Source organism: Colius striatus, chromosome 6 (genome assembly GCF_028858725.1).
Source record: "Colius striatus isolate bColStr4 chromosome 6, bColStr4.1.hap1, whole genome shotgun sequence".
Taxonomy (NCBI): Eukaryota; Metazoa; Chordata; class Aves; order Coliiformes; family Coliidae; genus Colius; species Colius striatus.
In genome coordinates, this window is record NC_084764.1 from 43897007 (window position 1) to 43911292 (window position 14286).

General features: G+C 43.7%; 1 protein-coding gene across 6 annotated transcripts in view; it reads right to left on the reverse strand.

The window, feature by feature from the left end:
• WDR20 (WD repeat domain 20) overlaps positions 1-14286 on the reverse strand; it is a 46097-nt gene that overhangs the window by 2184 nt on the left and 29627 nt on the right. For 3 of the 6 annotated variants that reach the window (XM_061998588.1, XM_061998590.1, XM_061998587.1), the window contains one exon: positions 9616-10893. The exons of 1 other annotated variant lie outside the window; for it this stretch is intronic. In XM_061998588.1, the coding sequence (XP_061854572.1) occupies positions 9616-10893 (1278 nt within the window). Of the gene's footprint in view, positions 1-3864; positions 4861-9615; positions 10894-10960; positions 11198-14286 lie in introns of those variants that run through there. 2 more of the 6 variants (XM_061998589.1, XM_061998592.1) reach the window with 2 other exon arrangements.

Sequence of the window (14286 nt, forward strand, 5' to 3'; positions counted from 1 at the left end):
GCGCCCATGTGCCGATACACGGGCACACACGCTGTGCTACACTTCTCTATAACCAAAGAGGTGGTGCTTGACTCGGTGCCCTCCATAGGTCACACCTGCAGCAACCAGGACACTTTTAAAACCCATTTCTGCAATGGGTATCTGATTCAAACACTGCTGAGGTAGACTCCAGTGGGCTGACATTCAGCATGTGCAAAGACAGCACACAATTCACAGGAAGAGAACAAGTGTCTCCTAGGTATTCGTTAAGGAACAGAGGGTGAAAAGAGACAAAGTTTTAGAGCAAACAAGCTACTGAAGCACTTCTGAAATTCTTACCAACAAAGGTTTTTTCCAAAGTGATGAAGAAGAGTCAGAACAGCTACAGCCACAGCTCACTATCAAAGAAGCCTTCAGAAGCCTGTTAAATCCAGCAGCAACTGGAAGATCTTTCTTACCAGAAGGTAACAGCCACTAGGCAACTTTCACATACCCTGGAAAAGGACACCTGAAGGTATTACTTTCATTCTTTGATAAATGATATGCCAGTATGTGCTTTATAAGCACATGGGGAGTACCAGGGATGGTGTAAAGTTAAGTGTCTCTCAACAGGCTCAAAGCCATGCTATACAAAGAGCAAGAAGTGCTGGTCTAACAGATTCACACTGTAATGCAACTGACTGTTGGGAAGCAAAACAAAGAGTCATTCATCTTCCTACAGCTCCTCTAGAAACAGGGTCACTCACTCCTCTTTCCCTGTGAACTACCAAGCACTTTGCAATTCAAGCTGCAAGACCAGCAACAGGGAGTCACTCCGGCCAGGCTGCGAACACTCCCTGCTTTGAAGAGGACAAGTGGCTCTGGGCACGTGAACACCACAAACTCCTTGTGTTTCACTCCTTGCTCTCAATTACTTCTGCAACCACTCTGAGCAGAAAAGACAGATCACCACCAAAGTGGAAAGCACCTTGAGACCAATATCCTTGTGCTACCGCAGACAGACACTGCAATGGCTTTCCAAGCACTGCCTCAACGCTGGCCCAGGCTCCGATGGCCACCCCAGAACTTCTGTGGGAGACAGCAAACTCTTTGTGAGTTCTCACAAGTAACCTGAATGCAGAAGACCTCTCAAGAGTAAGGATTTGGGTCTTAGGCATAGAAGTTTCACTGAAGTGAGTGTTCTTGATGGGTGCTGAATAACACAAAAGACCCTACAGCATTTTGCCATTCTATGAGAGCCTTTAAGCAAGGCCATTGAAGTCACGGCAGGTGTAACAAAGACAACAATCAAGCCACAATGGAAAAGGGAGGGCTCAGTTCTGACAGAAGTTACCCTGTAGGAGCCTGGCCTACAATACAACAGCTGTGGGGCTGGAGTGTTTGTGATTGCATCCTCTGGTACTGATATGATGGGTAAGGTTACGACAGAGCAAGCTCCTGCCTGGAAAGGCAGAATGAAGACGTGAGACTGCAGCGCTGTGATGCAACCAGCCAATCTACTCAACCAGGTGGTGAGGGATGGAACAAGAGCTGCAGCAACTCAGCAGCATGACAGCAAAGCCACAGGGTTTAAAGTTGAAAGGGGGAGAAGGAACTGCCCACACCGAGCCAGCAGCACAGACAAATTAAGAGACTGTTCCAAAATGTTTTGAAAATAAACACAATCTTTTATTAGCAGTAGTGTTTGGTCAGCATGTGACAGGAGCAACTAGCAGGGAGTGGGAAACAGCACAGTTATGAGACCCAAGCAGCAATCTGAGAAAACAAGTCTCCACCACAACCTCAGAGAGGGTTCCTCCATCACGTGTCCCCCTAACAGAGCTCTTGGGCTCAGATGAGCTTCCTGCACAGAGGAGGGTGCCAGCTCCACGTGTCACTTAGCAAGGTGAGGACACTGAACAGAGGCTGCTTGGGCACTGGTTGCTAAGCCAGTCAATGTTTAGCCACAGGCTTTCGCTGACTGCCCAAAGCACAGGGGCCTTTGCACATTTGGTAAAACTAGGCTTGCATGGGTAGGAATGAGTGGCTGTAAGACAGGATCAGTCAGGTCACTTCCACCCGAGGTCCGTGGCACTCCCAGCCGTGGTCTGTTGAGGAAGACCCACAGCAGTTCACACTAACCCTCCTCACAGTTTAGGACACTGTAGCTTTCTTAGATCTCTACCTCTGCTCCAGCCCAAAGGCTGGGGTTGGGTTGTTTTGTTTTTTTCTAAGTATATGAAAGATAAAGTTTCACAACAGAAATGAACTCTCTGAAGGATCAGCATGGAATTGCTGTCTGTCACAAAGAAACAACCCAGGAAGATACTGCTAAGCAGAAAAAGCCATCAGTAACTACCAACTTTGTATCTTCTCCATGTAAATTAGAAGGGGATTAACTGGAGCCAAAGATGCAATCACATGTAGTCTCCCTGATCTAGGTAATGCACTGCAAGCCTGCACACAGGAGCAGAGGAGCAAATGGCTGTGTGCTCCCTCCCCCAGCTCAGACTCTCTGGGGGTCACAAGGCTGCACGTCTGCACATCTTTCCTACTCTGTTTTGAAACTAAAGGGTAGGAAAAACAAAGCAAAGGGTCCAATGTAGCAACCAAGCAATGTAAAACCAAAAAGCAATGAAACCAACTTTTAAGAGGTCTGAATGAAGTAATGCCCATCCAAAAATGGCACCGAGTGGTGAAGCCAGTTCTGCTCCTGCCACTAGGTGAAAGCATGGGAATTTGTTCTTTGAAGATTAGTCCATGGGTAGCTCATTCGTGTCCAGAACTGTGATATTCTCACATGGAATCTTAAAATGGTAACCTTAGATTCTAATTTGGACAGAGACCTCTGCTTGACAGAAGAGCCCCTGGTCCAATACAGTATTTGAGCAACAGGATGTCAAAACAGAACGAGATTTCCCTCATCTGTTTCAAATTCTGTAGTCACAGAATCTCAAGGGCTGGGAGGGACCTGGGAAGCTCATCCAGTGCAACCTTCCTGCCAGAGCAGGGCCACCTAGAGTAGGGCACACAGGAACTCATCCAGGTGGGTTGGAATGTCCCCAGAGAAGGAGACTCCACAGCCCATTGGTTTTAAGATCTGCTTGAATAAAATCTCCAACTGTTTCTTACCCAAATGAATCAGCACTTATTAGCACATCTCTGAACTGCATCTACTTGCTACATCAGGTATTAATCTCTAATGAAGCCATGAAATTATCCACCTTTACGCAGCCTCTGTGCACTAAACAGAGTTTTAAACATATTCTTTGCTTTGGTTTTCCCTTGTTGCAGTAGCATTACAGGAAAGTAGAAATGCTTAAAGCATTTGAAACCAGAGCTTGTGAAAGAATAGAGTAGCAGCAGGGAGATTCCACTTGCAGCTTCTGTGTGCATAAAGGACTTTTCCCCTACGAGGTGTATCACCCTTTCACTCATTGTCAACAAAAGAAATGTCAAGGCTGACAGAAAAAACCCTCAGCCTAACTAAAAACATTAGGCAAGATCACTTCAAGACTAGTATATGATTGCACATGGAAGATATGCGTGTCCAAGAGGAAAACAACAAATGAAGAGGCAACTACTTGTGTGCTGGGAAAAGCAAAAAAAGGGCTTTTGCCAGCAGAAACCTGATGTGGCTCGAGCAATGGGACCTGAAGCTTCATTTTAGTAGTAAGGGCTCACGTGCTTAGGAACAGCAGCTTTGAGGGCACTAGAGAAACCACAAAAGTCAGTAAGGTTTAAAACCTTCAGATTAGAAAAGAATGAAATGGAGAACCAGCAGGGAAGGCCTCGAGGAAACACACACGGCTTACGGCAGCCCCGTTTGGGTTAACTGCAAGGTAAGCGTGGCCTTAGCAAGAAGAAATGAGCCAAATTCATCTGATAAGGTTGATCAGCACCTACCTAAACCCCAGCTTCAAAACCCAGAGAGTACTGTGATCATGCAGGTTATTTCCTTGAAAGGTTTGTGCAACGTCATTAACTGGAGACAAGGGAGGTGCCACCGTCACGCTCCAGGACGGCATCTGCCGAAGGGCCTTCGCTGCCCACAGGACCTGGGCAAGTTCAGTTTGGTTCACGCTCACACTGACTTGAGCGTTGGGCTTGACTGACCAGTTCTTGCACATTGTTTGCTGTAACTGCATGTTCCCAGCAGCTTTCAGGATGGGGTTCGTTTTGTTCCTCCGTTGGTACCCGCTGTTAAATACACACATGTTACACATACAGACCATCATAGCGGTCAATCAACACCTTCTGAAGTACCAGAAAGTTCTCAAGTTCATGTGAGAAAGATGATTTCCTCAGCTTTAGCCTAGAGGACTTTTGCCTAAGACAGAGAGAGTCCTACCTCAGTTAGACTGGGTGTAAAGTAACTAACATCTTCACTGATCTCTCTCGAAAGTGCCTCAGAAACACTTCAGTAAACGTCATGTGCATGGCTCCTTCGGCCACCCATTAACGCAGAACCGCTGCTGCCAGGGTGGCAATCCCCAGTCCTCTCCGATTGAAGGGCAGCCTTGTTAAGCCTTGGCCTAAATTAGTTCCAAGAAAGCTTGCAGCCCAAGCTGTAGGTTAGTTTACTTTTAGTTCAGACGATTTGGTTCTAGGCTAGACAGAGTTTTTCTAGACAGAAAGCGCTCGAGCCATCCAAGTGAGCCACATCCTCAGGGCTGGAAATTCAGCGCTCATTACACGTCAGATCTGAAGCTGGAATGAAGAACGTGCCTTGCACCAGTGTCTGCCGAGGAAAGAGCTCCTGTAGAGTCCTAGAGGCAACGACAACGCTCTGCCCCAGCTCCTACTCGACGGGCAGGCAGAGAGAATCGAGATACATCCACGTTTTACTGAATCTGAGTTTAAACAAGTTTGATGAGTATCCTAATTCATGTTACTCTAGTCCTAGAAAAAAACAAATATCATGAGACACGACCTTATCAGCAAGGTTTAAACAGAGCAAGGTTTTGCTCAGAGCAGGCTACAGGATAGAACCGGCTCCTTGCTTAAAAACACGGCAAGTTAACAGCTCTCGGCGCGGCCCATCGTTCAGCACAGTGAGACCACCTAAGGACTGCAAGCTCAAGTCAAACTCCAGGTGTGGAAAGGACTAGGGAAAGTTATCTACATTTACAGTTCAATCACACGTTTTTATTTAACATCAGTATACAGAGGACAACCCCAGCAAGTTATTTTGTAATGTCAAGTATTTAGTAAAGTTCTTCAGCTGTAACAGTGACAACAGAACAGCTAAAAATAAGCAGTATGAAACAAACATGATCTTCTGGAAATTATAAATATACCAACGATACTTCTTAAAGCTGAATTATTGCAACAGTTAAATTAACAATAGTTCATGTTAGAAAGGCTCTATGAAATTTATTCAAGTCGTCAAGAAATTAGATGGGAGTGTAAAAAGGAAATACATACCAATTTTACTTTTGATTTGCACTAAAGGCAGTCGATACAATTTTGTACAGTATCACCTAACATGTCAATCTTTAACAAACTCCAGTACACAGAATCCAGAAAATGCAGGAAAAAGAAGAAAGGATTGTTTAACCTTTACATGTGAACTGACAGGAAATGAACCGACACAGATTTTATTCTGGTAACATAAGCAGGCCAGCATTTTAAAGATTAATTTAGTAGCTCGATGCCGTTAAGGGGGCAGACAGATACAGTCATTCCAAGTACACAGTCAGATTTCCAGAGGGGTTTCTAAAAGGCATTTAGTAAAAACCATGTTATTTCCTAACCCAGACATCCTCCTCACCAAGCCTTCGCAGGGTGATGATGTCTCCTGGCTCTGCCGGAGCCACTGGTCGCAGCTCCCCACACGCACACACACACGTGCAAACACACACACCTCGCTATAAATACCACACCAGTGTACTAGGTTTAAATTCACCCTGATAACGTGGGTAGGCCACGTGCAACGTCACCCTTAGGCACGGGACACAAAGCTTCCAATTTGAGCACGGCAACCTGAAGTCATACAGCTGTGTTTCAGTTTTACTCTAACCATCCCTGAAGTTTATACAGATACCGTATCACGTTGAAAGAAATCTATTTGATAGTACTTAAATACCAGCAATTGAACTTCAATTGTAATGATGAAACGCTCCTTTCCACTGAGGAAGAATTAGTACGTATAGCTGCTCGTCTCGCTTAGATAGAGTACATGAATGTTTAAGTACTTGCACTAAAACAGAAGCCATACTAGAACATGATACTGTACTACAATTGTAGTTAACTAGAGGATTCAAGGATAAGTTAAAGCCTACATTCTCCTGTACAGTAAGTCAAATAAATAAACCCCGTGTGCATTTGTTACCAAATGGTAGCATGTTTGTCTTGCCAGGTTATACACTGCCATCCCCCCGCTGCCCAATCCTACCTTGAGCTTTCTTACGAAGGAAACAGCTTGTCAGCAACTTTCACTCAGGTAAAAGGGAGTCGCTGTACAAGACTCATCAGTTCATTCTGAAGTCAAACACAGAAATCACACAGATATTCCCTCGGACCACTGCGCTCAGAGAAAGCTCGTTTTGCGTATCCAGGTACCACTTTGGTTTTTGGGGGGGCTTGTTGGGTTTTTTGGGTTGGGTTTGTTTTTAGTTGCTTCTGCAGGTCCTGTAATTCAGTATGAAGCTGCTATAAAGACAGCACGTGAAGTTTACACCTTGGTTCCTTGAAAATTCTCTCCCAGGTTAATACAACAGCTCTGTAATCCCATTTAGGTTTCCCATCAGGGCCTGGGAAAGACAGGGGCTCAGGCAACAGCTAATTGTCGCCACGTTGAGAAGTTCATATGCTTGTGACGGCAACCTATTTTCCTCACCACCCTGAACCTCCTGCAGAAACAGGCTAACAAATAAATGAGAGTAGAAGATCAAAACTAATGAACCCTGAGCCTCATTCCACTTGTTTCTAATTGGATTTTGCCATTCTCTTCACCTCACTGTGACAGCGAGTCAGTTCTGGGAGTGCAGTGCAAGAATGGTACGCCCAGTGAGGAAGCTCAAGGTATGGCAACGTATACACTGAAGTACTCATCTGGAAAGCTTCTAAACAACCTGCCAGGACACTTTGTAAGCACTGAATTACCTCTGGATTATTTTTTTACCCCACTAAGGGCAGCACCAGCCCAACCAGAAGAAGGAGAACTTGTCACACACACACCGGCCAATTACCCGACACGGCTTTTGACGGCTGTTAGAAATGAGAGGGGAAAGGGAGCTCTGGCTCAATGGAAATTACATTAGACACTGCAAGCCTGCTTCAGCTTTCCATCCAATTCTTTCTTTAGGCTGGCAGTGGCAGGAATTTAATGAAGGCCTTTTGAGGCAACGATGGAAGAAGCAGCAAGATTCAGAGGCTTTCAGTCTAGAGTTGGCAGACAAAAAAGTGACGGAGTTTTAAGATCACTTGGGGACCCATATTTCAAAAGGAAGACTAGAAATAGCAGCTTTAAACCCCAGAGTAATGGGACAGCCTAGGATAAAACAGCTGGCAAAAAGAATGGAATGGTATATAACCCAGTAAGAAAGACATTACCATGAGTGTTTTATACTTTGACAATTTCATTAAATAAGAATTAAGTGCTTTCTTTCCTATAAACAAAAAGGATCCTCGCAACGTCCTTCTGGCACAAATATTTTCCTACCAAAGCCCTGTAAACATGCCACCAAAATTCAGTTTTTACCAGCAGAGTGAGCTCACTAGAAATGCAAGTGAAAACAGAAAAAAACAAATTAATTGGAAAAGTTCTAAGTAAATACTCCCTAAACAATATGGCATTTACATCACTGTGCAATATATTAACTTTGAAAGTGATAACTTCAGCATGAAAATTACTTACCTGTAATTAAAGTTTTCCATATTGGCCAATACATAAATCCTGATTTTTGGTACTGCATACTTTATCTCTGAACTATTTGAAATGTCATCTTCCAAATCAAAGTCAATACACGAAACTATTTCGGTTCTACCCCGACCTAACAAACCCCCCCTCGGCCATTGAAAAGGAATTTGTCAGTGTAGTGTGTAGTAGGATGCAAAGGGGTTTTGGAACAAAAAGAAAATAGGGGTCACAATAGAAATCTGAGGCACTGCTGTGCATTGATAAAGTTACTTCAGAAGTCAGGAATTGCACTGAGACACAGATTGGCAACTGCTTTAGCATTTTCACTTAGGACAAGCATCTTAAATAGCTCTGTGTTTTGGGGAGGGGATGCTCCTTTTGCATTTGTTTGGGTTTTTTAAGTCAATGCTGGATCTGCAGTCCTTGGGCAAAAAATACTTTTAGGTAACACCCTCGTCCCTTCTCCCCACAAAAGGGGTTACAAGTTGCAGTTTTGGATTCAACCTTTAAACAGGCATCAAGATGCAGAGTGGACACAGCTCTCTCTGCACACTTACGTTGGTGACATCTCAAAGAAACTTACACTATACCAACAGTTTTAAAGAAAAAGCACTGAGTTGTACTTCAAAGTTTATAGCAATGAAGATGTGGTATATAAATACACACAGCACGTGCACGTCAAGAGTCAGATTTCTGAACCAAATGGTTAAAACCTAACGGACATCAAATTTCCATTGCAGTTGCCAACGTGGCACTGTTGGGTATTGCCAGAGTGTTTGGTTTTGGTTTTTTCAGGTGATAACCTACATCCCCTTTCATCAGTTTTCACCAAAACAATGGTCCTTTTTGCTAGGTCAGCTCTGGTAACATTGAGAGCAGTGCTGGCAGACAAAGCCAGGGGAGCACAAAGTACTCTTTAAGTAAAACAATCACCACGTTTAGCTTGCTACATACAGGACGGAAGGAAAAGAAAGCTGTATCTGTGTTCAAGTGCAATAACAGCAGGAGTTAAAACTGGTAAGCTATTTGAATGCAGGTTCAACTCACAGAACAGTTGCCATCGAGAAGCAGGAGCTTGTCGATGATCAAACTGCCTGACAAACCTGACGGCAATGTGACACTGAAGCTACCCAGAGAAAGCTTGCAGGGTTTGCCCTGACTGGAAAAATACATCAATCTACACCTGGCTACGATTAGTGTTCCTTGATAACGCTGATTCACAATGTCAAAAGCATAAACTACAGTCAGGAGAGGGCTCACAAAAAAGCTGATGTTTTAGAGAGTGGTTTGACATTAATGACAGGCCACCACAGAAAGGTACGGAGGAACGGAACACTTTGGGTTTGATTTTGCCAGAGGCTCACGTTTCTCATTAGACTTAAAAGCAGCAGCTTTCCGTAAGCTACTCTCACTGGAGTGCTGTATTCTGCAGCAAACATGAGAAGGATTATAATCATCGTAGTGACTGACGAGTTTTACTTCAGCTTCCACACCAACAGCTTTCACCGAATTGCGGTTAATGCTTAAGAACACCGATCAGTAGTTTAGATGCACGGCATTTACTTCTTCTGCTGGAAGGCAACTAAACTTAGTGAGTGTATCCAAGACACTTCAAATCATTCAGAAATATGGCATGCAGTATCCAAAAGTATGGCTCTGAGGAGGTTTTTTTTTTATTTCTTTTTTACATTAAGCATAAAGAAATTTTTATATTCAACATTCATTTCTATTTCAAGAAAACTACCTATTCAGAGTTCTAGCTCTTTGATGCAGCATTAAGGGTTAAAACTTACCACTTTACCAGGCCTTGCCCATGTGCAAATAAATCCCTCCTGACAAGCAGTGACTATACAGTCTTCAAGAAAAATTAACACAGTCAGTCTTTCATGTGCTATCTTTTTACAGATAAGAGGCTCTAACAAGGGAACATCTTCCATTCGGGGACAGAGAGGTGTTCCCAAAGTTTTAGCTGGGTCCGTTTTGGTTTTAGTAACTAGGTTCAGTTTGTCACTGCTCTTGCTAGATATATGTCCCATGCTATGATTTCTCTTGTGATCTTTCTCGTGGTGTCTTTCCTTCCGATCGTGTAGCGATAAGGTTGCAAATTTACTTACGCCGGAAGCAATGGCACCATCCATGACGCTGCTTTTACTGCCAGCGTTTGAGACTGCAGAGTGTGGAAGGCTGTTTGACCGTGGAAGAGGAGGGGGTACAGAGTTTCCAGGTGTTGTGATACTGTTTCCGTTACTTCCCGGGTTAGTTCCGCCGCTTCCAGCGGGCGGACTCGTGGCGTTCATGACGTTTGTATGTGTCCTTGCTCTTGAGAGAGGTTGGTGGGGGAAGAGGATGTCTTCTGTAAGATCCCACAAACAGAGCTGCGTGTCCTGGCCTACCGAACCGAATCTATACGTAACACTTACTGGACGACTGTCCGTAGAGTTCCTTTTGGATAGCCTGGACTGCGTGCTATTTGCTCGATCTCTGCCAAAGTGAAGGTCTTGGAAATCCTCGTCGCTGCCGCTGAACTCCATCGGGTCACTCTCTTCCACGCTAGTGGTATACGGATCGAACGCCACAACGCTCACCCACGACTTATGGCCGTTGCCTCTCGCTATCACTCGGCAGTCCACAAAGGACCAAACTGTTACCAAGTCATCCTCTCCACCTGTCACTATGTACTTCCCATCGGGACTCCAACACACACACAGCAGTCCTCCAAAGTAGCTTTTCATTGTACCATGCAATTCCACCGAATCGAAGTTAAACACGCGCAGGAAACCATCCTGGCTTACGCACGCCAAGAACTTCCCATCTGGGGAAAAGGCAAATTCATTCAGGGCACCCTCACCTACTGTCCATTTAAGCAGAGGGTTTCTTGTAGATTTGCTCTTGCAAGTGTGAACTGCAAAGCTTTCTCCTTGTTTCAGTAGCTGGTAGTGCGGGGCTGTGGTACCACAAGTGTGCTCCACATTATACAAGTACATATTGCCACTGGAATGAGCTACTAGGAAAAGGCTTTCCGAACCTGGTACCCATTTTACACAGGTTACTCTGGACTTGTCTATTAGTCTCTGTGAAAAACAAAGAAGATAGACATCAGAAAGTCTGAGAATTGGAAGTTTTAATGATTCACTGTAAATCTGAGCTTTGGGAGGGGACGGGGAACAATACTTAGCAAAGTAAACTCGACTCTCTACAAAGGAGCTACGTTACTGGACTGGCAAAATCAACAGGCAGGGGAAAGGAAATTACTCTTAGGTCGAGTGCTACCAAAGGTTATTATTATGGTCCAGTCACATTCCACAGAGAACACACTTCAATCCAGCCAATCTGTCGTTATTAATCTAAAGGTAGCGTTCTTAGGTTTAGTTTTCACTGTGCAGGTTGAAGAGCATGAAAAGGAAACAAGAAAACACAGAATGAACTAAAGGGTAAATAGACAGTTGCTCATCTGTACTACTTAGCAAACAGCTTATAAATCAACAACAGCAAATGTAGACTCTGGCTTTATCTGAAATCACAAATAAAACATATCTTCGGGAAAAAAAGGTGAAGTTTTAGGGGCCTTTACCAGCTTTTACATACTCAGGAAGCAAAAGTTACATACACAGTGACCCTGGTGTCAGGTTGCTGGAAAGTTAGCAGTTAGATGCATGTGGTTCAGTGCATTCAGAAGACACCACATACTCTTCACCTTGGAATACCCACCCTCCACTTACTTTTCCTTCACTAGCCAAGGGCCTGTCAATACTCTCAGTTACCACGTGATTAAGATGCTGCTTTTACAGGAAAACACTTTGAGAGCCCATCATTGCAAAAGAATGAAACACACATTAATCAAACATTCTGTCTCCAATACTGTAAGAACTGAGGGATGGAGTTTGACTCTTTGAGCTTCCTCGTGTGCTTCTGGTGGACTTCTAAAACATATCAAGTTGTCCCATGGCATTACACAACCGCAACTTGGACACAAATGCTGCTTTACAGGCACATTCAAGATTTATATTTGGCATAGATTGGTTATAGGCTGAAGGAAAAGCTGAGCTACACAAAAGGCAAGAATGCAAGGACAGAAAGCCCAAGGAAATACCAGAACAAGCATTAAAAAATACAACATGAAAAAGAAGAAGAAAAAAATCATCCAAAAAAACCTGGCTGTGCTGTTTATCACAATCAAGAAGCCCCAGACTAATGGATGTTACATTGACTGTTATCCATTTTAGGCCTGCAACTATCACTGGGAAGCAGCATCCAGTCACTCCAGGTTATACCTTTGCTGCTGTCAACCTCTGTGTAAGACCAGGAAGCCCCTCTCCTGTAATTCTGCATGGTTCAATTAGCTGTTTTGTACCGATGAGTTGAGAGGTGCAACTTGAACTGGGAACCTCTCCTCAAATGCAGTAGCTTTAAAATAACACACCCTTAGCCCCTGTAGTGATGTGTTCATTGACATACATCTTTCATGTCTCTGTAATTATGGTATCAGAAATATTAGACAGGAAGTTACCTGGTACACACCGAGAGAACGTGGACAGGGAACGTCAGCCCAGCTGGCTTGCTACGGGCAATAATCTTGTTACAAAACTACCACTAATCTGTCAACAAAGTGAATTTTCTTGCTGTCCTCTAGCAGAGCAGTTCAACCTGACACACAACCTCTACTCGTAGGAGCAGCTGCTCAAACTTTTACACTAGAAATGGCATTTTAAGTCCATAATCATGTTGGGCTGCCCAATCCGAACTATGCTACAGATATCCTGCAAACCTGACCCTTACTTCAAGGACGCTACGAAGACTGCAATCTGCAATAAGAACAGATTAGCTCAAAGAGACAAGGTGCAGAGTGACTTTTAAGCTGATATGCAGCAAGTGACTACAACCCTGCTTCTCAAAATTGAGCAGGAAGATAAAAAACTCTGAGGTTACTGAAGTTTCTGAAGTTTTAAAAGCTTTCACCCGGGCCCACGCAGTTGTGTGGCACAACAGAACAAGGCCTGAAGCCAGCACAACTGGCAGAGGCATTACAAGAATGGACTGAATGCACTATCAAGTACATCAGTGCAGTAGCTGGGATGAGGACCTCAATGTGCAGGTTGGTGAAGGAACTTCAGTCACCAGTCAGGAAAAGAAGCCAAGATTACTTTCACAGTCATGTTTTGAACAAGCTGGAAGGGACAAAGTTACAGGCATAGGCCACAAAGGAGTGAAAAAGCTGAAGCAATCAAAGAATCTGCATTAAGGTCTGACAAAGAGCTTTGGAAACACAGGTCTAGAAAATGTCCATTATTAGGGGGGAAAAATGCACCTTAAGGCTTTAGTTTAAATTAAAACAGAATTAGAAAGTAAGTAGCAAGAAACAATTTGATTGGCTAGCTTGAGAATAACCAGCTACCACCTGGAAACAACTGAGTCTGTCAGCCATACCTGGCTGGGTTTTGGAATAAGAAAACATCACTGATTTAACTGTGACACAGCTAGAAGGAATAGCTCTGTTGATACAGATTGATTTAGGTAGGCAGCCACAAGCTGCACAGTGTCACCCACCTCAGGCTTTCAAGTCCCTATTGTCTTCTGCATCAATAGAATTAAAGAAGACAAAAAAGGAAGAGCAACAAGTTAGACTGCATTAAGGTTATTGCATATCAAGTTCAACACAACCTTCTGTGTCGAAACAGGTTATTTCACGTGATTAAGTGCTATCCTGGTTACTTTATCACAGGTGATAGTTCAAACAGAGCTTTGGGCAACCTGAATCATCAAATAATCAATAGGATGGGTGGTGAATTCTATTACCTATATTAGTGTAGCAGTAGTGCTAAATCTGTTGAAAGATGTAAACACTCATTTAGAACATCTTCTGACTATGAAGACATGTTTATTCTCAAACTCTCTCTAAACCCCAAATACTCAAAACCCAACAGGCACCTTAATCTTGAAGCATCGAACATCAATGCTCCATAAAGTTACTCTGAAATGGCTTTTAAATACAAGCCAGAACTTCCATATGCATCCAAGGCATTGTGTTGCACCTTGATGTAAGTATTTCAGCAGAAGCTCTTTTTCAAGCAACTACGGTTCAGCTGCAAGAGTGAGAACTGCTCTGTGATGTGGAACTCTACCTGTTTATGGTATTTCTCCTGCTTACACTGGTATCATAGTGTAATCATGAGATTAAATCAGAGCTGTACTTAAGTAACTTGTTCATAGTCAGACTAGCACTCTCAGTGCTGAAGTTACACCAGTGACAGAGTCTGGGGTGGGCTGTGGGAGACAGTAATGCAGGGAGAGAGGTGATAGGGCAATGATAACATTAATATTTCAGCTACTTCTACAGAAGTTTCTACCAAACAGAGTACTCTGTGCAACATGAGTTTCCAGCACTGCTTACCGCTCCACACAAGCGGAGAGACAGCAGAGGTGGGAAAAGGCTAGGTAAGAAGAAAAACACCCCTCTCCTGATCTAG